General features: G+C 38.4%; 1 protein-coding gene across 1 annotated transcript in view; it reads right to left on the bottom strand.

The window, feature by feature from the left end:
- Positions 1 to 3,744: 3,744 nt before the first annotated feature.
- Positions 3,745 to 24,033, bottom strand: part of EIF3H (eukaryotic translation initiation factor 3 subunit H) — an 85,205-nt gene continuing 64,916 nt past the window's right edge. Inside the window, exons 3-8 of the mRNA XM_034063535.1 lie at positions 20,688 to 20,855; positions 19,093 to 19,192; positions 17,586 to 17,735; positions 9,092 to 9,212; positions 6,450 to 6,582; positions 3,745 to 4,005 (exon numbers count right to left, since the gene is read on the bottom strand). Coding sequence (XP_033919426.1) covers positions 3,908 to 4,005; positions 6,450 to 6,582; positions 9,092 to 9,212; positions 17,586 to 17,735; positions 19,093 to 19,192; positions 20,688 to 20,855 — 770 coding nt within the window. The 3' untranslated portion in view covers positions 3,745 to 3,907. The remainder of the gene's footprint in view (positions 4,006 to 6,449; positions 6,583 to 9,091; positions 9,213 to 17,585; positions 17,736 to 19,092; positions 19,193 to 20,687; positions 20,856 to 24,033) is intronic.

Raw genomic sequence — 24,033 nt, 5'->3', positions numbered from 1 at the left:
TTTTCTTCCGCTAAGGAGCCGTTTGCCAAAGCTGTTGTTTTTAAAGACACCCTTCACGGCTCTGTGCAATTCACTACTGCTCAGCATACGATGAGCTGTGTCAACAGCAATCTGCTCTGTCAATGAAAAGATCAAAAAATAAAACACAGGCCCAGCTTTATATAAACTGCCTTCCAGTTGTAAAGTCAGTATGAAAAACTCCTGAATCACCGTCTCTGCACAAGTTCCTTGAAGCAGCACTGCCATCTCCTTCAGTCCCCTGCACCTGAAGACTAGGGGAGCAAGAAAGTTGAACTCAGGACCATACCTGACACCCAAGTGACAAATTCACACCAAGTGAATTTGATGTTCAGATCACAAAATTTATAGCGTATTTCTAACTGCAGACAAAGCCTTCCAGATGAATTCATAGAAAAATAAAGCACACAATGACAGATGGCACCGGATAAGGAGCAGTATGCTCTTTTTGCTTAAAAATCAAGAAGCTGTGGGCAAAATCTGAAGAAAATTAAAAGGAGGCATAAAATCCAGGGAAAGAAAATGCACAGGCACAGAAAATCATGAGGGACATATCTCTCGCCCCAGGGCTGGCAAACTGGATGAGAAGCAGTTCTACAGAGAGCAATTCAACTCTTACTGCACACATTGCACATATTTTGGCTGGGGATATTATTTGCATCACCAGCTCCTAATGACTTCTGAACAGAGCACCAGGAGTCCTTTGAGTATCAAGTGAGAACCATTAAATAGTGCTTACTTCTTAAAGATGTCTCAGATTGTCACCAGTGATTTGTCATATCAAAGATTCATCAGAAGGCAAAAAATGAGGCAATACAAGAAGATTAATGAATGACTGTGCTCAGAAATGTGCAAAGCATAAAAAGGATGAACGCGAAGATGTCAGATGTTCAAGTGCCAATCCCTTCCAATGTCTTCATCTGCACTCAAAAGGACATCTGCAACCTCACCCAGACCTTGCTTGCTCTGTGCATCTGCACAAACACACCCATTCTTACACTCGCACTGTTCAGCTCTGCACAGATGTCCAAACTTTGACAAGATGCAGTGGAGTAGAAAATTAGCTTCCACAATGTTTAATTATTTGGGTGAACATCATGTGAAGCTGAGAAGAAAAAGTCCATGCTAACCTGTGGAGAAGGAGGGACAGCACCCCAGGCTTCCTCTGTTCTGGCAGTTGCCAGCAAAACACAGTTTAGATGGAGCTTGGTCCAACTTTGAGAACACAGAAAGGAGAATGGAAATAGCGCGTTGTATCCTGATGTTGAGATAAGGGCACACCAAGTACGCCTGGATTACAGGCAGTAAATATTACAACAAAACTAAATCTATCCTTGTGAAGATCCCAAGTATTGACCAACTAAAACACTGTTTTTCTTCAGCATCAAATCTAAAATAATCACCCTTTTCCTCTTTTCAAACCTCACTTTTGAAAGAGTTTCACAACATTCAGCTTAGGAGACTCGCCTGTAAGACTCACACCCATTGGGGCTGGATTCTAAATAAACATTTTCTCTTACAAAGATTATAGTCCTGCACAAATAAAAACCAACTACAAGCTGCTTATCTCCACACACACTTGCATGGTCAGGAGTGTGACAGGAAAGACAATGGCTTGATCTGGACTATGTGTATAACAACTGCAGAAACAGTTTTCCCTTACATGCCCATTTTGTCTCCTGTGCACATAACACATTACCTTCGGACACATGAAGATGGAACCACAGGAGAGAGACCTTTCTTGCCTCTGCAACGCCTACAGGATCCCCAACAAAAAAACAGTGTTAGGTTCTTTACACATGATTTTTAAAGACTCCCATGTCCCTACATTGTTATTAATATGCAGAAAAGCCTTTCAGAGCCAAGGAAGGAGAAGAAATAGGCAGGGCTATGATAATTAGAAATGGAAAGGACATATCTTACAGTGAATGAGCTGCCAGCTTGCTTACACTGCGGAAGGAACAAGTAAAAGCAAAGCACCTGCAATATAAAGATAGTGGGAGAAGCTCATACGGAAGCCAGCAAAAAACCACAGCCCCATCCCGTTTTAATTCCTATGTCCACAGGCCATTTTTAGACCAACATCTTCAACTGACTCCACCTCCCTCACTCAGGGAGAGTGAGGATTCCTCTGATTATTTCCACCATGACAGAAGACTAAAGCATGATTCAAAACAGAATAGTCAAATAATCTTCAAAGTCTACTTACATCTCACCTACTTTTGTATCTCATTCCCCTGCTTGACTTGGGTCCATGCCTTTAGAAACCATGAATCTCTACTGAAGTCCCCCATATTTCTTCATGGACTTTAACTGACACTCAGCCCATTCAACCTAGCTGTATAAAATTCACCCATCTTGTTAAACTCTAGAATATTACTGCCTTCTTTCTTGCATTTATATCCTCAATCTTAAGAACTAATTCAAAACACACAGCTTGTTTTTAACCTATTCCAAGTATTTATTTTGCCAACACCTTCTAGTATATATAATGTTACTGCTGCTTCCTTATGTACACAGGCACTACAGTCAGTCTTCTATTCCCAGTTATCCAGATGATTTTCTATCTAAAATGTCTCATCTTCATCTAATTATCTGCTCCTGCTTCTGTTCCCTGGTGGTTATTTTGGTCTTTCAAAAAGCTAGAAAATTCACACTATTATTTGTATAGGAAATGAAATTCAATTATGCAGCATTGTAGCAGGTTCCTTAACTAATCTTTGACCTCAGAGATGCTCACTGTATGAAAGCTATCACACAGGTGCTCAAAGTTTCCAAGGTAAAAGGTCAGACTGGCAATTTACAAGATATGCAAGGTCTGAACAAAATTTGCACCCATATTTACATAAATACTGCAACCACTATAGTTTAGACTGGAAATAATAAGTTCTATGTCTAAGCCCCAGTTTTCACATACTTCTGACTTTCCAAAACATACACCTTAGAGGCTGAAATACCCCATGCTAGGACCGCATTTAGAGGATATTATTTATTTGAACAGACCAAACCACAGTCCTTCAGCCATTTTAGGCTCTCAGAACTCATCACACAACAACATGCAAAAAAGAACTCAAAAAAGAAGAAAAAAGAAACCAATGACAGTCACACAAGTTGCCACATGTTAAACCTTGAAATTAACATTCTTGTTAAAGAGATAAGTAGCCTGAGTTCAGGAATAAAGCCACCTCCAGATGTCAAAGTTAATGCAGAGTAGGCATGGTGTCCGTAAGCACCACACTAGCTGCTCCAGGTTAGCTATTTCTCTAGTTTCTGTCATGAAGACTTCAGTAGCACCACTGGATCTCACAGAATCATTTAGGTTGGAAAAGACCTTTAAGATTGAGTCCAAATGTTAACCAGCTTGGGGATCATTCTCCATATAAAACAAGTTTTGTATGTTCCAAATGCGAAGCCTATGAAATATGGAAGGTCCATCACACCAGACTGTCCAAACAGATTAAAATAAAAACAAGCAACTGCTCCAAGTGACTGGCACATTATGGTTGTAAGTTCTCAATCAAAACTGGGAAATCTTCACAGGTTTCTTCTGTGAAGTCAGCTATACCGAACATTTGTAATAATTTGTTTTCATTTCAGATTCCAAGTTAAATAAAACCTGTATTATTTGCTATGACTAAACATGAATAACTGCCAAACACTTAAAAAACCTGAGTGACCACAGAAAATTCCAGTCAAATAGGGCCAACAAATAAGGAAATACTAAAATATCATTAAAATTTGCCTTTATTTTTCTTACAGCAGAATTCTACACAGACCAAGGTGACTGTTTTACAAGACTCCTTTCCCAATATATTGAATTTTCAAGAGGATCATGAGCAGTATAAAACTGTAAATAACTTTTCTTGTTGAGGGTAACAGCAAAGTTTCTTCAGTTGTTGTAATCTTGGAGAGCTTGAGCCATGAAAAGCTTGCCCAGGTTTTGTGCATTGAACTCCTTAATATTCTGGCAGTAGGTATTAATTTGCCCTGTCAACAGAAAAGAGGAGGAAACCCTTGTCAACTTTCAAATTCAGAGAGATGTCCTAGAACATAAATTTTAGAGAGCCAAATGTGCATGAATCATTCAGGATTATAGAGAGAAGCAACCAAAACTGCTCAACTACCCTATACATGGAAATTTTACATTTTCAGTATTCCCAAATAGGTTTGGGAAGAAGAAGAAACTAAATTAGGAGGATAGGTAAGCTGGTATGCTTGAAACCCCCTTGATTTACCTATTACTCTATTACGCACAAGTTCTGAAATAGCACAATAGGACAATAAAAAGAATAAACAATTCTTGCGGCAGTATTAGAAGCTTAATCACAGTAACAGTTCAATTTAGCTGCTCTAAAAATACTACAAGACTGATTTTGAGTTCTGTTCTTATGCATCTATGGTCCCTCTTAAAATACTTGTAACAAATATTTTTCAGTAGCAGACTGAGAATTGTGGTACTCCTGTTTGACATTTTCCTAGCCTTTTCTTCCACCTAATATGTCACTTTATTAGCTATTTCAAGAATCATCAGGGTATGAAGATTTGTCAGTGCTTTACAAATCAAATGTGCCCATCAAAACATTTTTATACACGTACTGCTACAAGTTATTTCCCTTGTTAGCTAGGAATAGCAAAACATGAAGCCAGTTTAATCAAAATTAAGGCTGTTTAGAAGGCCAATAAACTTTCAATTTAATGCTCTATTTGAAAAGTTTTTAAATGCCTCAGAGACAAAAGAGCTAAGTTTTATTCTTTATCCACAAACTTTACTTCATCTAAGTTGAAGTGGATGCTTTCAATTCTTCCCCTGACTATGGTAAAAGAACAGAGAGAGTGCTTTGGCTGAAAACTGTCCTTTCTTTTAAGTATAATAGTTTTCAATTCTTCCTTTTATAAAAGATGATTCATCCTAAGCTATCACTTTCATAAAACAAACGTGTACACGTACACTTCTGTTGCATTTTTAAGCTATGTTGAAGCTGAATGTTTAAATACTTCAATGATGCTAGGATTCATTAACTGATAAAAACTAACAAAACAGTAGGGTTTTTGAAAGACTCTGAAAGGAATAATAAATCAAGAACCCCATTTCTTCTAAAAGCAGCACTTCTTAGCAGTGTGGAACAGTATTGATATTAAAATAATCATCCCTTGGTTACTCCAAGTTTTAAGAGTGGTAGCTCTAATGCACTTTTTTTAATGTCAAAGCACTCTTTTCTGTACAGCAAATGACCGGGACTTTGGTTTAATTTTCTCTCAGTGCAAAACAAGATAACAGCTAACTGATCCAAAAAGCTTGCTGTAGTTAAACAATTTGCTAATGACATTTTCCAAATTTAGATTACTGAGCAGGGCATCCCGGGTTACTGCTCTCTGCTGCCATTGTGAGGTTCCAGATATTTTCACCCTTGCAGGAGGCACAGGACAGGCACTGGCTTTTGTACCAAACTGTGGCTACATCCTGCATCACACCAGCAAACTGAAGAAACTGGGGGGGGGGGGAGGGAACAACACCTATTCCTATGCTTTGTTCCACTTGTATTCTTCCATTTCCCTTGGGGTGCAGGAAGATGGGGATAGTTTCCCAAAAACTCTGGCTCATAGAAATTAAACAAAATATCCCAAGTCAGTAAAATCGAACAAACTAAAAGTAAGAACTAAAAGTAAAATCTTCTCAGCTAGGGATTCAGTTCAACACCTGGGGATGTTACCAGTAACTTAGGGCTGCAGACAACTGATCTGCTTTTGATCAGTAGCTATATCCCAAACTGCTTATTCCTGCCTTTTGTCTGTACAGCCTGACTTCTGGAGTTGAGGGATGAGCTGGGGTGCAAGTGCAGGCAGCAGTATATTGACTTCAGTAATCGCTATACCCATTTGTGCAGAAAACCTGCTCCATGGGGCATTTCTCCAGCTTTCCTTTAAAATCCTACTTCACCCTCTGGAGCTGGGAAGAGGGTCTGGCTGCTGCTCCTGCCATTTCCCATCAACCCAGGAGGCACAGATGGTCAAGCAGGAGCTACGTAGTGTGGTAAAATAAAAGGGAGAAAGTGTCCATATATAAAATTTAAAGCTTTATGCAGCCATTCTGGACAGTGGACTGCTTTCAAAAAATTACATATGTTCATACACGCATAACCCGGATGGTTAAAAATTCTACTGTGTCTGGAAGCTTATTTCCTAACAGGCATGGGCTGCCTACTACCAATAACACTGTTGTTCTTACCTTCTTTAATTCTTCAGATGCTAGGACTCTATACCACAGGTTGAAACCACTGCCTTTGTCTAAACAAAGGGCGGTATTTGGAATACTACCAATGCCAAAATATCACACCATAATGGCACAGGTAATGAAAAATTAAGATGCTTTCTAAAGTAACAAGGTAACATTCACATATAAAAACAAGTTGAAGAAGCTGCTAGAACATTACCTGCAATAAGGAGTGACTCCATTCTTGGAGGTGGCTGTGGTGGTTTAAAGAGTTTATTGATGTCCTCCTCAGGAAGAGGGGCTTCTCCTCGGCTTTGACGCTGCATATTTTCTTGCTGACGTCTCTGCTGGTACTGAAAATAAAGCGACAGAAACAGAATGCAACAGGACTTCCACAGCAGCAAAAAGCTTTTCTCTTCAGATGCTCCTTGTCTAACTAGCAAGTATGATTTTAAAGTTATGCTTATTCAGTACGACTCAGTTTATTTCAAATAATGCAAATGCAATTCACAATTTATTTTAATTCACTGGTAACAGGCAATTCCCCCCCAAGCTGGCACCTTAAGCAAGTGAAGTCTGTGGTTCTGAAGATGTGCGGTTCATTTGTAAATTGTTTTTCATTGAGATAAATACTGTAGGTTATGGAAAGAATACAGCATGGTAGATGAAGGCCTCCATTTCCACACACAGAAAGGAAAACAAGGTTGGAATATGTAGGTATGAGAAGCCATTACCTCAAATAGTTATAGAGACCAGAAATACTCAATTTTATGCCAGTTAAAGGTCAAAACAATATTAGTGCAAAAGGGGGAAAGAACCTCATTAAACAAGGTATTTTAAGCCACAAAATATTAACTCTAAACTGAGAACAAAGCAGTGGCTGAAACAAAGCATAATGGTTCATTTCTCCATTCCAGTTAGTTATTCTGCCACTCTGATGCCATTTCTTTGTGGGTTACCAGAACATACACTAGAGTAGCAGTTTGCAGAAGTTACTCTGCTTTGTCTTCAGTGCTTCCCTTTGCCATGTAAATTACTCAAACTTCATAAAAATCAAAGTAGACCATTTCTTCAGCTATTGGATACATTTTTGTTCTTTCAGAAGCTTCTCACATTCAAAAGCACATATGTGAGATTCTGTACTATACGTCACAGCCAGGAATTAGTTGCAAGGTTTGTCTATCAAAGCCCTCATACTCAACACACAGAAAAAGTATCTTTAAAATAAACATGCCAAAGAGTACAGGGTGTTTTCTCTCACTTAAATGTATCTGTGCATAAGAGCCTGAAAACAGTTCATACTTCGTGGCATACTCAAATGAAATAATTTTTTTTCCAGTAGTAGTGACAAATACATGTTTTTGGACAGTGTTAAAAATAAAATCTTAAATGCCCATATTTGTATGTGAATCGCATGTAGTTTCTTCTTTCTTTGCATTACCCCATTCACTTCTCAGCAGTCTGCCTATTATTCTCTATTGAAACAGCTTGTTCTTAATCACAGTTGCTCCGTTTTAAAAATGAAGTTAAGACCACTAACTATGCTGCAATGAGCCACTACTAAAGCAGCTATAGTTAGTAAAGAAATTAAGTGAGACACCATGGAACCTACTTTGCTCTGCTTTTCAAAATAAATAGACCCCCTTGTTGTTAGCAAAGGCCTCTGAAGTGGATGCCATCTTTCTATTAAAACTAGGCTGCAAAGGAAAATAAATGTTCTGAAGATAACAACCATGAAGCTTCTATGTCCTTAGGAAATACAAAGCCAGAACAGACCACTGACCACTGCTGCTTTCTTAAAATACTCCTTGTTTCAGCTACACTTCACTGAAATGAAAAAAGCCAATTTTGATTTTAAAATAGTCGGTGATGAAGCACTTCACATGAACCACAGGTGCTCTTTTTAATAATTAGCTACTTTGTGTAGCAATACCTGCAATATTTTATCTTTAAAGTGGCCTGGCCCATTTTCAATTGGCCAATACTGAATCTTGTCATATCTCTGTCTGCAAGATTAAAGAGTTCAATTTATTTTTCATGCAGGTACTTCTTGAGTAAGCAAGTCACTCATTAACTTAATTTATTATGTGAAGTGAATTGCATTCACTAAGATCTGCTTTCCAGGCTTTTAAATCACTCTCATAGTGCTTTTTTCCAATTTACCAGCATTCTTCTATAATTAGACACAGCATTGCTTTATCAAATGCAGCAACAGCAAATGAAGTAACACCATCTCCAAAGCACAGAACAGTTGAGGGTGGATGGGACCTTTGGAGGTCACCTTGTCCAACTCCTCTGCTCAAGCAGGGCCACCCAGAGCCAGTCTTAGTATTCTCTATTCAGAGTACTTTGCATTTTAAAAAGGCCCTTAAAGCATCAGGAATTAGAAACTGGCATCACCTGATCAGTATCACTAATGATCCAAAACATGACTAAAATGTCATTTCCAATCAGAGAACAGTCTGCTGTCTTTTAAATATGGACTGTGTTTCTTTAGATGCATGACTACATGTGATGGTATTAAAACTGTTTTGGAACAGTTCACTTGTAGTTTCAGCTCTTTCATTTCATTTACTAAACCCTTAATCCCCATGTCCACAGCATATTTATCAATGATTCTGGTTTATCATAAATCACTAACAAACATGTAAAACAGCAAAGGAAGACCAATCCACATTACATGTCAGCAGAAGTGAATCCATTCCCCAAGGACTAGCACATTTTACAGATCTACTTAATAGACATGTTTCTGTAAGAATTTTATCTTGCTTAAATCCAAATTCATCTGTCTTACATAACAGCAGACAAACCATATTCTGCCAGAAAAAAAGTCTTCTCAGTCAGGTTTTCCATGTAACTGACCTGGTGTTTCTGCTGCTGCTGTTTGCTTACATTCCTCAGGTAGGTATTGTATTTAACAATGTCTTGGCTCATCTCATCCACTCTGTCCATCAGCAGCTGCAGGCTCTTCCCTAGGTGATTACTGAAATACAACATTAATGAAAGATTAAATTTATTTTAAAAGGTTTTAAAATTAAAATCCATTTCAAGTCACTTGACCAGTACTTTTGCACTAATGGCACAGTTTACAAATTTTTAAGATCCTGGGTATCTTTGTTCACATATTTATTCGATGATACTTCACACAGTACCTCCTCTAGCAACTTTGCCACACTGCAAATGCCATAATTAAGTCTTTCGGTCTTTGCAGGGAACCTCCTAGTTAAAACACCACCTTGCGTGGATTTACTGATATTATAGATGCAGGTAATATGCTTAAAAGGAAAAGCCTGATGTTTTTGTGACATGCAATCCTGGTTCCAGGAGATGTGTTCAAAGAGCTTGGTCTCAAGTTACTGCTAGCTCTTTCACAGATATTTAACTACCCCTCTGCAGGGATAGTTAAATATTCTTCAGAACTCAATCTCATTAACTGGTCTATCAAACCACGCCTGGAAGTTCGGCAGACATCGCTTGATGTTAGCTGTTGAGAGGGAGTGGAGTGTTGCATCCAGTCCAGCCAGCCTGACATTCCATATCATAGGCAACATGGAAGCAGCTAGGCTGGGCGCATCCAGTTCCAGTTATGCGATCTACTGCCTTGGCCAGACAAATGCTGTCTGTTAAACAACTTTTATTGTAACCATTTTTAGCAATGGATTCAGTATTTTGCAGGAATGTTCAACTTAAGGTATACCTTCCAAGTCAAAGTTTTGGAAGTTTTTAGGTTGGTGCCCATGGAGACAGTATCCATCCTAAACTGTGTTCACACGGCAGTGCAGTAAAAGAAGGATACTTACTGCTCTCTGTTGATCCCTTTGATCAGAACCTAGTTTGTTGGCTCTGACATAAGCCTTACCCAGTCCTACTTGGCTGAAGACCAGTAACTCAAAAGCTAAACTCCATCTTTCTCCTCCTCAGCTGAAATCCACTACTATTCACAAGAGTTTCTTTCAACTAAAAAATCTGGTGCACTTCTCTGTTAGAACAATATCCTTCAGTCACTGCTCCCGCAAGTTATCTGAGATTCTGCTTTTTTTAATGCATTCCTACACCATCCTACAGCCTATGGACTGGAGAAACTCTAACTGGAAGAGACAGGCATAAAGTGAAAATGGAACCACACATGCAGTACCTATGCACATCCCTTTTAAAGTCTGAATTATTAACCAAATCCATAGATGCCATAGCTGGAGACAGAAGCTCGTAACGTACTGAGGCACTAGAGGTTACGTGCTGAGAACATAGCTAAAGACACCCCTATATCCAAGAACTAGGACAGCTACTTCACTATCTGAGCTGCCTGCTCACTGAACAAAAGCCTGTATCAGTAACTTCAGACCACAATTTATTCACAAGCCAGAGCTTTAAACCTCAGTTGCACACAGAGGCAGATGGTGAGGAGGACTTCAGCTACACAGCAGCAAGAAAGGCGCCACTATAATAATTATTTTTAAACTTCTTGGGTTTTTTTGGTTGAGCATTTCAAGCACACGATATTTAGAACTGTGGAATACTGCCCTGGCTAGGGGTGTGCATATTTTCAGGTTTTTATAGAGTTTATATTATATAGTGTTAATGTTAGAACTGGATATTATCAGAAATGCCTATGTACATACACAGTAGTAGCATTGTAGAGTATGTGGACATCAGGAAAACAATTATTTTACAGACAGTGTCCATATGAAATATAGCGGGTTACAAAAAATAATTTTATGTGAATATCCTTGGGACCAGCTTAGTACAACAGAGAGCTATTGTTAGAAGTAGCAGTAGTATAGTGTTTGCTCTCATTGCCAGGGAAACAAAAAGCTAAAAACAGATAACTTAAACAGATGTGAACTGAGACATGAAGTGATAAGTATGCTGCAAATACAGGACCAGCTTTTTTCTCAGTTCTCAAGTCACTGATACCCTTTCTTGCTTTATCTCTTAAAAAATAGAAGCCCAATAGGAAGTAATCTGTAAAAACGTACAGATATGATGTTTAAGCAAATTTTGTTCAGGTGAAGCTTATTCTGGTGAGATTTAGAAAATTCAATAGCATTGCTCCAGCCCATAAGACTCATCATACACTTAGACCAAAGTCTCTTTTAGGCACCTCCTTACCTTGCGCAATCCCCTAAAGCAGACCTCTAAGATGTCACTGCCAGGTACCTAAATGCCCCCCTACATGTAAATGCAACTGAAAAAAAAGTAGAAAAATTAAAAAGAAAAAAGACGGAGAGGAGAGTGCCAATAAATCCTGCTTATATCTCCATCGAGGCCCATCTTCCTACAAGTCTCTGTGATTGTCACACGCAGACAAGGTGGAGCTCAGCACCTGCATTAGTTGTTCTGAGGCACTGGTAATAAAGTCATGTATTTCCAGTGGATGCGTTTCAGTCAGCTGATGCAGTGAAAGAGTCAATTAAACAGAGTTTATATTTAGATTAGTAAGTAGTGTAGCCAACAGGAACAGATCTATAAAGCAGAACAGCTGGTGCTAAGAAACCAATGTCCACACCACATGTGTCCACTGGATGTAGTCCAGTGATCCGAAGACTTTTCAGTGGTGAAAGCCTATTTCCAGTTTAGTTTCACCTGAAACAAGCCAGGTCTTAGATCACCCAGTAATGATGATCTGAGCACAGTCCTGAATGGAACTAAAAGTTCCACCTTAATATAGCACCAGGACACCACCAAACCTCAGGTATCAGTGAGTCTTCTTATGAGAAAAGTATCAACTGCAGAACTGATATCATACTAAGCAACAGAAGTCCACACATGGGGACTGTGCTCTTATTTGGGGAGAAATATAGATAACAAAAGGAGAAAAAAAACCAGAAGGGAGCTTTTCCTGCAGTTAGGGCAGTCAGAAAATATGTCATGTGGATTCTTACACATCTAAAAAAGAAATAATGTAATGTGAGAGAACTGCTTCACCAGAATTATCAGGATCACTCACCTGCATGAGTGACATGTAAAACTTCCAGAAATTTGTCATTTGAGCCTTATCTGTACAGCTTGGACGACACAATCAAAAATACCAAAAATGGACAAACAATACAAACCGTCAAATGGAAACTGTCTAAATCTGTTTAACAAAAACCCAAAACAAAACAGACTAGAGAGTATAACCTGCAAAGCAATTTCTCATCCTGTGAATTTTTGCTGTAACAACCTTATATTTGATGAGCTACAATCCTTCACCCAAAAGGGCAGATATGAACTTGACTCCTTGATACACGGCTTACTTTTTGACTCCTTGTTTAGCAGTTATCAAAGGTCAAATAATTCTGATGGTGAGAAGTAGAAACCTGTGAGCAGAGTAGCCTCATCTGCAGATAACAGCCACCATCTTTTCTGTCTTCTTCCCACTGGCAAGCCTTGCATTTGGTGGTGTTATGGTCTAGCATCCGCAGAAAGAGAGTGCAACAACCATATGTTAACTACACACAGGGATCACTCACTACATGAGGGTATCCTGGTAGCATATGGATCTGGCTAAGGGACCTGAATGCATGTCTCCCCCTTTCTGAGGGAAGGCTCATACCAGCAGGGAGAGCAAAGGTGCAGTTTGCTGTTGCCAGCAAAGCCAGTTAAAGAGGTTCCAGCATCAGCATCTTCCTGCCTCTCCCTCCCTCCCTCTTTGCCCAAGGATTACAGCACTCTCAGCTCTATGGATTCAGCTGTTTGCGTGGGCACACTTCAAACCCTCTCAGTGAAACAGCCTACTGTAAATGCAAAAACACCCTCTGTTGGGGTTTCTTTTTTTTAGGGAGGCTGAGGGAAAGGCTGGAAGAGTGGGAGCCTGACTTTTTCCACCAGACTATTCCACAAAGCTATTTGTACAGCCATATTCTGAAACAGATGAGGGAATAAAAATCTTTGAGGGTGGGAGGGCTGTAGAGATGAAATGGGGGTAGTGGGGAGAAATGATGCAAGCAGCTGGGGCTGTAACCTCAAACTGGCTCTGCTTCTGTAGGATTCGTAATGGGGAACTACACATGAAGCCCACATTTACTTCAGCATCTTTAATCAGGAAAGGACTCCAGACACACACTCACTAAAGGTCTGAAACACCCAAAACACGGCCTCCAGTCAGACACAAGATCTTCTTCAAAGAAAGGCAGCAATTCACAGCATGCTAAGCTTGCCATGTCCTACGCATAACTGTCTCTACACACAGCTCAGGAGCCCCAGCTCACACTCTGCCCACCTACCTGTGCTGGCCTGGGAGGGAGCAGAGGCACCCAGCCTCTAAGATCTGAATCAATGCTGTACCCAGTCACCTAACTTTTGGGTGTAACAATTCTGAAGCTGGAGGTATCCAAAAAACAATGGTCCCCTAAATTTGCCTACAATTGCCATAAATTAATCCCCTCACTGATTTCATTTTAGTTTGCTCACACCCTGGCTAAGGAAGATGAGAACAAGAAGCAGCAGGAGGAAACATAAGAAAATGCTGTATTTGCTGCTCATTTTTGCTACTTTCCACCAAAATTCCTATCTGAGTCGCTGTTTTTTGGAAAAGGTGCCACCCTGTGCAATATTTCTCCCCCTGGTGGGAACAGCTCTGGGTGGATTAGAGAGGTATTGTTGGGCAAAGCACATCTTTTTGATTAAGTATTTCTAAGTAACATTCCCACTGCTTAGCAGAACTTGTTTACATTTCAGCATTTCAGCCCAAGTTCAACCTGTGCTCTTTTTAAGAGGATTTTGTTTGAATGAGATATGTAAGTCAGGATTCTTGAGTTCCATTCCCTTTTCTACTCTGACTTTGATGTGTGCCTTTGGGCAACCCATTTACCCTCTCTGTGTCAGCTTCCTCCATCTGCAAATTAGAGATTTTCATAATTATCTTAATAATCCGTTAAGCACACTGAGATTTCTGAATAAGCAGTACAATGTATAAAGGTTAATATTGTTTTCAAAAGCCAAAGGAACCCTCCTTATGTCACTTTCGCAAACCCACTGTGTCTGATGTTTAAAAAATGTATCTGCCAAGTAGATGTTGCTGCAGTAAATGTTCAGCACATGTTTGCTTCCACTGACGCACACTATTAGAAAAATTGCTTGAGACAAATTGAGATATTATAGAACAACCCTATTATGAAGCTAGACCACAAAAAAGCTTTTTTTAATTTAAGCTACATCATCAATAGAATAGGGAAGAGATGGATGAGAATGGGAAAGTTGGTTGTAATTATTTCTCTGAAGATCTGGAACATTATCTGACAGGATTTTAATTCTCGAGTCTCTATCAAAAGACTGGCAGTACTCCAAGGTCTTCAAGACATTTTGGTCCTTAAGGGTAGCAGGATAGCAGTTTGAGCAAAAGGCCTTTGCTTGCTATTACTTGCTAGTCTTGTGCTATTCTGCCTTCAACTTCTTTCCCCAGAATATCACAGTTAATTCAGATTTCACAAGAGAAACACAAATTTATGCTCCAAAAAGCAAACTGCTTTATACAATTATCGAAATGTACTTCAAAAGGAGAAAGATATTAAGATGCAGACAAAGTACCTCAAATGGGTACAGCTTCAAACTCAGACAAGGTGGGTGGCTGAACATGTGAGAATCTTGATGAAACAAACTCTCCAGAGAAGAACTACGGGTAAATAATCTTATTGCCAAAACCATTGCTTCAAAAGATTAAAAAAGATTCAGAGATGCTCACAAAAGACCAAAAAAAAACCCACAACCAAACCCCAAAAAAGCCCAACCAACCCCAAACCCTAGAAAAGGAAAAAAAAAAGAACAGACAAAAAGAAAAAGTAGCCTTAAAGTTACTGCCAACTACTTCTACAATAGCAAAGGTAAGGGAGGAAGATATGCACCAAAATTAAAAGTTGGTATCTGAAGTGTTTTAGCCACAAATCTTCAAAGACAAAAATAAGGAAATACGAAGTGAAAAAAAAATTCCAAAACAGTGGGGGTTTAAACTCCCCTACTTCAGGCAATATATGCTCTGATAGAGAAATCTTCATAGTTGAATTCAAGTAAAAACTAGTTAAGTATTTCAACAGGCAGTACAAGTCACTCTACCTTGAATAAATAAGCATTAAAATGTTTTAATCTACCAGCTGCTGAGTTACACCACTGCAACATATTACTGAATGTAACCTGCACAGTACCTAAAAGCAGTTATCAAACATTAATAATAAATAAATATAAAAAGGACAAATATAAAAACCTCAAAATAAAACCACTGGGGTAATTTCCAAAGTTTTCTCTCCTTCAAATTAAAGTAAGCACCTTAAGTTCCTCAAACAGACCAGGTAAGCCAGAAGAATTCTGCCAGGAAAATCAGTTCAGGAGACATAATGCAGAAAATGCCTCTGAAAACTGATGAATGTGTTGAATTAATTCCCCATTAGTGAGAAATTCTAGACTTCAATAAGCTCAAGAAAATGCTGCCAGTATATGGGATAGTAACTGGCTAAGTTCAAAGAAACACACTTAATTGAAAAGGCACTTTTAACCAGGTTCATGAAGAATCCCATTCCACCTGTGTCATTGTCAACAACAGCACTGCACTGCTCCAAAGAAACAGCCACTGAAAAAAAAAATTGATTCACAAAGAAATAAGTTATCGGGTTTTTTCCTGTTGTGAAGGATTCCTACACACAAACGATGATGTTTCCTTTTTCTTTGGGGCTTGTGTTTTTCCCGTTAACTTCTCATCTTGTTTACCTACATAAGGACCAACATAAAAGCCTGTCTTGCACCAGGCTATTAACACCATCATTTCAGAAAGGAAATTAATTTGTACAGCTCTTACCTTTTATCTTGAGTCAGGGCAGTGCTACGGAACAGTTACTATGTAAGATGTAAAGCCAATGAATAACTTCAAATGTGCTTTGTGATCTGTTCAAATTAATTTCCATTTCCAAAACTGTACTGAATGACTAGCAACAGCCTGTGTTAGGATCCAGGCTGCTGGGTAGCCCCAACCTATTTTACGGGAGCAAACCCATAGGAACAATCCAGGGAAATGCTGTCAGGTCACCTGGAAACTTGCTCAGCAACATCCTCCTTTTCACAGTAAAGTGGTAGAATTCATTAGGAGTCACTGTCAGGTCTTAGATCCAGTGCCCACACTCTCCTCAGATGGAAAAAACTTTATGATCTTTGACCAAGGAAAGAACCCGAGAGAAAGCCTGCATAGTCAAGCAGACTGAACACCTCAGAAAAAATTATCAACTTTGTTAATTCCAAGGCACAAAGTCACAATTTTACTGGACAAAATTAGGGAGCAAGTACCTCTTGTGGCAATTTGTGAATTCCCTGGCAGCGCTCAGGACTACACCTGCTCTCTCTTGACCAATTTCTCTAAAAGCTATCAGATGCTTCAATACATCCACATAAGCTCAAGTAAACAAAACAGAGTAGAAAATTTCTGCCAACACAGGTAACATATGGATCACTAGCACTCCTGGTCCATTAACCAGTATTAGCCTTACATGTGAAGGGGGAAAGGGGAGTGGAAAAAAAGAAAATTCATGAAGCCACTAGCATTCAGCTAGCTTGGTTGTCACAGTCAGAGGGGATCAGAATCTTGGCAGACAATACCTTGACATAAAAAGAAGTGTTACACCCCAAAAACCTATTGTTGACTACATCCCAGTTTCTACATGCAGCAAGACAGTGCATCATTTTGTGCATCTGGTTATTCTGGCCAGCCCAATAATAATCCAATTAACTGTACTGTGTTGTGTAAGATTTAAGTACCACCAAATTTCTAATCATACTGCTACAGGTCATGCCTATTCTGTTATCATAAATATATTTTCAGGGGAAAAATACTACAGGAACAAAAAGTTATTCTTACATAAAGTTATGAGAAGATTCCAAAACCTCTTAAAACAATTTCTGACATCATGAATGCTGGCTGTCATGACAATCAGTCTGAGCATTTTTGCCATTTTCTCAAACAGAGGCTTTATTATGTTAGTTTAGTTTCAAATGCATCCTGCTACCAAAGTAGAACAAATGTGCTTTATTTTTTATTAAAATAATTTCTCAAATTACTTAAGGAATAAAAGCAACTTTTGCTTCCAGATCTATTTGCCTGAACTATCAAGTTCAGTATTTTCTTGAAGAAATATATACTTCTGAAAAGATTACACACTTCAAGCAGTACAGGTATATACAGATTACAGGCTGAATTTAGCCCTTCAACCTAAAGCTATAGTTTTACCACATAGTTTTTTTCTTCAGCAAAAGAACATGAAGGGTAAAGTCTTAACCCCACTAAAAGTCAAGGCAAAGCTTCCATGGACTGTAATGAGACTGGGATTTCACCCAAGGTGTTAAACTGTGGTTTGGGAAAGCAAATAAAAATACATCCATTATTGTAACAAGTACTTACCTGCTAGCCAGACTGAGCAATTCATGTCTATCGGCTACTCCGGATTTCTTTTCCAGTTCCCACAACATCACATTGATCAGGTATGAATTCTTAATTACAATGGGCACTTCTTCAAACATGTTTTCATAAGCAATATTTGCCTTTTTCAAACTGTGAAAAAAAGTTTAAAAAGTATTTATTAATATAACCAGTAGCTTCCTTGTTCTTTTTGTTGAATTACTGTTCCAGCAACTGGCAATTTTGTAAAAACTCTTGATTTTCATAGCACCCCAAACAAGAATCAAGTTTTGGTAAGAGAGCGTTTTTGCATGGCAAAACCTCACGTTTACAAAGACTAGGAAAAGCTGCTCTAGGAAAAACTCAGAAGCCGCTTTGCTTGCTAATACATTAGTTACATGAAAAAGCCTCCAGCAAAAGACTGTACTAACAGGATTAACTCTGCCCCTTCCAAATATTTCACTGATCTCCCTGCCATCAGGGTTTCTTAAACAGAAGTAAGCAGTTAGTTATCACATGACACTGATATACCTTTAAAATCATAACTACTACAATGAAAAACAATTTCCCCAACAGCTGAATAATTAAAATTTTTACTGACCAAAAATTAGATTGGCAAAATAAAACAGTGTGTGCTTTGGAATAATTAAATTCCATGATGGATATTAATATAAATTTCCAGAGTATATTTTTTTAACAATATAAACATAAAAACTACTATTACTGCTTTATAATAAAGTAGACCTTTCATAAACTCTGGAAATGCAAGCATGATCTGTAAGTTTTTAAGGGAATATATTCTTAATTTCTTTGTATGCATACTGTTTTTTTGCTTCCCTGCTCCCCACCACCACCTTTTTTTTTTTGACTAAACACAGATTTGTTTATGATGGAAATGTTGTATTTTTACTCCAAGCAATGAAATGTTTCCATCTTTCCTCAACAAAGAATGTTTAACAAGTGCTTTTGCTGTTGAATACCAGGCTGTTTGAGGTAAAAGACTACTCAGGCCTGCATCTATTACAAGTGGCTAATCTTTTATAACAGACTAATTATTCTACTTTACTCCAGAAGCTTCTGTCCACACGGGGGAGTTAATTTGGAATAAATACAGAACAGCAGCTATTCCAGAATACCTGTTCAATTTTCCTTATGGAAAAAGAAAGAGCTTTTAAAGACAGACCAGCTATTTCCTTCTCCATTTCTGTTTTTATATTCTTGACCCTGTTCCCAGATACAGCCATTTTCACCATGGTCTTTACAGCCAGTCCACTGACCACCTCCAAAATCAGTTAAAGTTCCACCACTTCAGCTCTTATTCAGATGCCCAGACAGATGTTCATGCCTTCGCAGCCCACTGTATCAGTGCACTTCTGTTGGTACGCATACATAGCCAGCACACACTATTACATGGGATTTTAAAATACAGTATTTCACCACCCTCTGTACCCCTCTGCCTCCCAAATTATCCAGCAAAACTGACAAGAAAACATTCTTTTAAGTCACTTACGCTTCTGGAGAGAAGTCTTTTTCTTTGCAAACTTCCATCAGTTTAGGAGTCAGCCTATACGCCTTCAGTGACAACGACCCTTGGGCAGTCTTAATAGGATCTGTAATTTAAAATAGAGGAAGTGTATTATTACTAACCCCAGATTGGTTTTCTTTTTTTTTTTTAATATCTAAATGGCATAAACAGGAGGAAAATAACTGAGTAGTCCTATTGAAAAAGATTCAGACAAGCACCAAAAAGCCACTACAGCAGAAGTAAACCTATTGTACTGGAACATAAAATGCATCCAATCACACCCAGTGAAGATAACTAATAAACATAAGTTGGAGAACATGGGGGGATCTAGATCCATTCTACTAGCAACATTATTTCCCTATAAAGGTCTAATTGACATTTTCTTTTCTTAATATGAACTCTCCACAAACTTATGTAAGAGCTACCTCATCTAAATACAGATTTTTCCCTCCAATTATTATGCACTAAATTAATCATTAAAATCTACTTTATACAAAAAAAATGTGATTTTAGAGTAGCAACAAGCTAATTCAGATCAAGTTGCCCTGCTGCTTCGTGCATAACAATGTAACTGGTATATAAAAAGATTAGCTTTGCCTTGACATACTCTACTGAATTTAGGGGGAAATTTTCTAAACAAACTGTTACATTCCTAGGACAAAGAAGCTTAACACTTGCAGCATGATAACGGCTGTAGCATGCCAACATGAGAATAAAAGCTGTGTTAACATTCATGTTGTCTGAAACTTAACACAGTAAAACTTTTAGCAATCGGTGATAAAATGAAAACCAAAATAGACTGAAACAAGTGGAAAATTCATCAAGGTCTGATGATGCAATGTTTCCAGCCAATATAAGTATACTTTAACAACTTGTTCTTTACTGTAATCCAATTGTTAACATACTGAAACAATTTTGGGGCAGCTCATAAGATTGATCGTATTCATTAGTATTTTTTCTGACAGATACTCAGGACGTTACATTTACTTCTCAGCTGGAAACTATATGCAAGTCTGCCAGATATGGCAAACTGTGAGTGTTTGGGGAGGGGGAGGCTATAAAGCTGTTAAATTGCCTTCGGTTCTGATACAGCACAGAACATCTGGTCTGGAGAGCTTGAGGAAACACCATTAAATAGGCAGAAAAGAAAAAAATCTTTGTGCTAAGAAACAGTCCAGGTTTTGTATGCTTCTGTCAGAGGTATAAAAAAAACTTGGCAATTCGTGTGATGATTGGTCAGTCACGTACAGAGCCAGACACGCTAGCAAGCAGGGTTTGTTAGACATCTGGTCGGGTTCCACCAGCCCCTTCGACGAGGGAGGGGAGATGAAGGAATAAAAATGAAGCAGCTACTCCAGCATTCCAAAACGTACACATCAGGGCTCTGATAGCAAGAAAAATAAACAGAAAGAAGGAAACCCTGTCTAGACTTAGCTGCTGCTGAGGCTGCCGTAGACACAGGGTTGGTATTTACTTGAAAAGGCCTGCCAGGCTACTCTTACAGGCAAAAGACAGAATACAAAAATAGTAGTAATAATATTAAGAGGGGAAAAGAATAATAAAGGAAACCTCATACTAACCGTAAATGAGAACTACAGACTCCTCAATTGCGTGCTGGTAACTGAACTGGGAGTCCAGGAGGGCACGAGTGACAAAAGAGCCATAGTATGTGGACTGGTACCAGCCAACGTGAAGATGATCAATGTTTACGTGGCGAAGGCTTCGCATCATTTCCATCTGGTATTGAACTAGGTTAAATAAAAAGTATGGTTAAAAAGTAAACTTACACTATTTGTACTATTTCAAGAGATAGCTTGATATTAAATGAGTAAATTGTATTCTGGTTTGGTTTCATTTTTGCAAGCCTTTAAGTTTGTTTCTTCACTGCTGGACTGTCTTCATTAAAATCCAGAGCTTCCTCAGAGAATTAGAGTAAGACTAAGCCTGAGTAAGCAGACTTTTTTCAGCTGCAGTTAATTGCTGAAGTGATCAACAAACTGTTACATGTCATTTACAATGTGCATTACCTTGCTCATTCATTAAAAAAAAAAACAATAATTTGGATATTGGGATCCGTGAAGCAGTGACATTTTACCATTCAGTGACAAAGAAATACTGTGATTTAAGTTGAAATACTGTCTGGAATTAAAATAGCTCTTGGAATACAAAGGCAAATTATGTAGTGAGTATATGATATAGAAGATAAACTATTTATGTCTTTTTCACAGTGTAAAACTACATTTTGGTATTAAGAGTTTAGGGAACCAGCTACAGCTGTCAAGATAGTTTTGACTGCATTTATCTTCAATTTTTCAACACTGTTTCCTCTTTTTAGATGTATATAAACACATACATTTGCATGTATGTATATATCCTACATAACAGACATGCATATTTATACACACTAAGTTACCTTAGACTGTAGGGAATATTTTTGTGTCAGGCTTTTTATACCAACAGCTGTAATGTTTCACTGTACCAACACATAAATCCTATTTCTACTAAATGCTTCATTCAAACAGATTGCCTTGATGCAACAGAATTTTATTCAGGAATGTTCAGCATAATCCCATTAAGCAGATCAGCACACCTTATCACTTACCAGACCTTTTAAACAGACAAGACACTATGCCTGCTAGTTACATTTAAGAAAACAGATTGCAATGCGATTATCAGATGAAGCAACGCTCAAGTGATAGGAAATCATATGCAATAACACTGCACAATCCTTAATTTTTGTCTGCAGCTGCAAATATGATATCTATTATAAAAGAAAGCAACATAAATTAGGGGACAGAACATGCTACATTTTCAGACCCCCACTTCATATCCTTTCAAGAGCAAAATAAAAATCCAACCATATTCCTTAAAGATATGAGGAGACATTTTTCAAGATTGAGCAAATATTTTTCCAGCTTATCACCCTTTCAGCACAATCTACATTCTGCAGCCTGCTGGCCCTTTTCATTTAATTGCCGTATCTTACTGACTGTATTTTTAAAGTAATCTATGCACACTTACACAAACCCTTGCAGACCTTTTTCTATCAGCAAATGTTGATGCTTGTATTCTAGCTCGCAATATCTTAATAGAAATGACTTGCAATTTGTGTTTCATCCAGAACACCATGATAATACAGTGCCCCAAAACTACTACAGCAAATCCATCCAGGCTGAAATCCCATTATACACAGCAAGGAAAAGAGAAGACCTGCATCATTTGACTTTTGGACCAAGGCAAACCTAAAGATGCCACTGTACACTTCAGGATAGCCAGGTGGCAGAACTGTTCTGAAGTCAGTATGAAAACCTTCCCCCTTGCCACATCAAAATAAATTTTAAGCCTGGTTTTATTGCACAACTTTGAGAAACACATTTTGGTGTTGCAAGCACACTCTTCACACAGCAACCCCCATACTCTAGCAGGCAGCACCCCAATGTTGCTCACAATAGCAAAACGAGGATCTAGCTTATGAAAGAAGCTCAGTCCTTAAACTTGAAGATTTTGCAGGGCTTTGGCGGGGTGGACATAGGGGGGAGGTGGGGGGTGAGGGGAGAAGATGCTAAGTTACTAAATTTTACAATTAAAACAAAGAACAAAGACCTCCCCAGAACAAACTAAAAGCCTCCTACTGTGACCACAATTTTGAACTGAAAAAGCATATGATCTATTTATTAAATATAGGGAGAATAAACTATTTTGGTTTAAAGAAGCTTTTCAGAGATATTTCTCTGAAAGGAAGACTTGCTTTCATGACATACTACAACATGCTAAAGCATGAAATTATGGCTAGATCCTTTCAAGACAAATGAAGTTATGGAAAGAAAACACTAGAAAGGGATTTTCAAAAGGAACTGAAAGAGATAAAAGATTTTTTTTGAGAATTAATTTCAATGTGAATTTTAGATGGCTGAAGCTAGGACTGCTCCTTGGAGTGGCAATTCTCTTATAATAAAGGACACTGTCAAAGTAGAGGCAGTCATGTAATGCTGGGAAAACACATCTAGATTCCTATGAAATCAAGTGATTGACCCATTCAGATAATTTCTCCCTTAAGAGATGTAATGTTAAAGAGAGGAAATAGCCAAAGAAGACATCCTGATCTTTTACAAACACGAACAAAGGTATATCATGCTCTTAAGTGTTTATCTGAGAGGTAACTGATAACCAAGCTCCAGGACAACTTACTTTCTTAAACACAGAATAAGCAGCAACATGTAACTGAACATAAATATAAGTGATACTGTCCAGAAGAAAAAGGACTCACTGAAAACCATCCAGATTTCAAGTCAGCAATTCCTCCTCTCATGACTGTTAGCAGTTAGATGATAATGAAGGCACTAGCAGAAAAATCTCAAAGAACCAATAAAGCATCAACAGCTAACATCTCTGCCTTGGGAAAACAACTGCAGAAATTAAAACATGATGCAGTCCCCACCAGGGAGAAATGGAAACTCTTTTAACCAAACATACATATTTTATAACATATATTAGTAGCTAGATAGCTCCAACAAGCTGCCAACTTGCACAAATGGATAACAGCCCCCAGGCTGCTTTTATTGATATTGTTACCACTGTTTCTTTACAGCTTTTGCCCAATCTACAGAACATCTTTTTACCAAGAGTTTAGCACAGACTAGGCAAGGGCTCTCTCCTACCCAGCCCTCAATCTGTTAGGACTTGGGACAGTCATGTGCTTCTAACGAGGTTTCACTGAGTCAATGATAGCCCTTTCCAAGCCACACTGCAAAGGTGCAACTGAACAGTGCCACTAAGCCTGACAGTGCCCAGAACAGAGGTTAGAAAGTCAAAAGGCAGGAGAAGAGCCACACTAGAAAGCTCCTGTCCTCTCCCTATCATTTAGACAGTACCTTCATTTTTAAGCAAACTATTTGTTCAGGAGTGTCATTATGATGAGGAAAGCCA

This window comes from Melopsittacus undulatus, chromosome 1, assembly GCF_012275295.1.
Source record: "Melopsittacus undulatus isolate bMelUnd1 chromosome 1, bMelUnd1.mat.Z, whole genome shotgun sequence".
Taxonomy (NCBI): Eukaryota; Metazoa; Chordata; class Aves; order Psittaciformes; family Psittaculidae; genus Melopsittacus; species Melopsittacus undulatus.
Note: the sequence above shows the minus strand (reverse complement) of the source record. Positions and strands in the feature narration are given on the sequence as shown.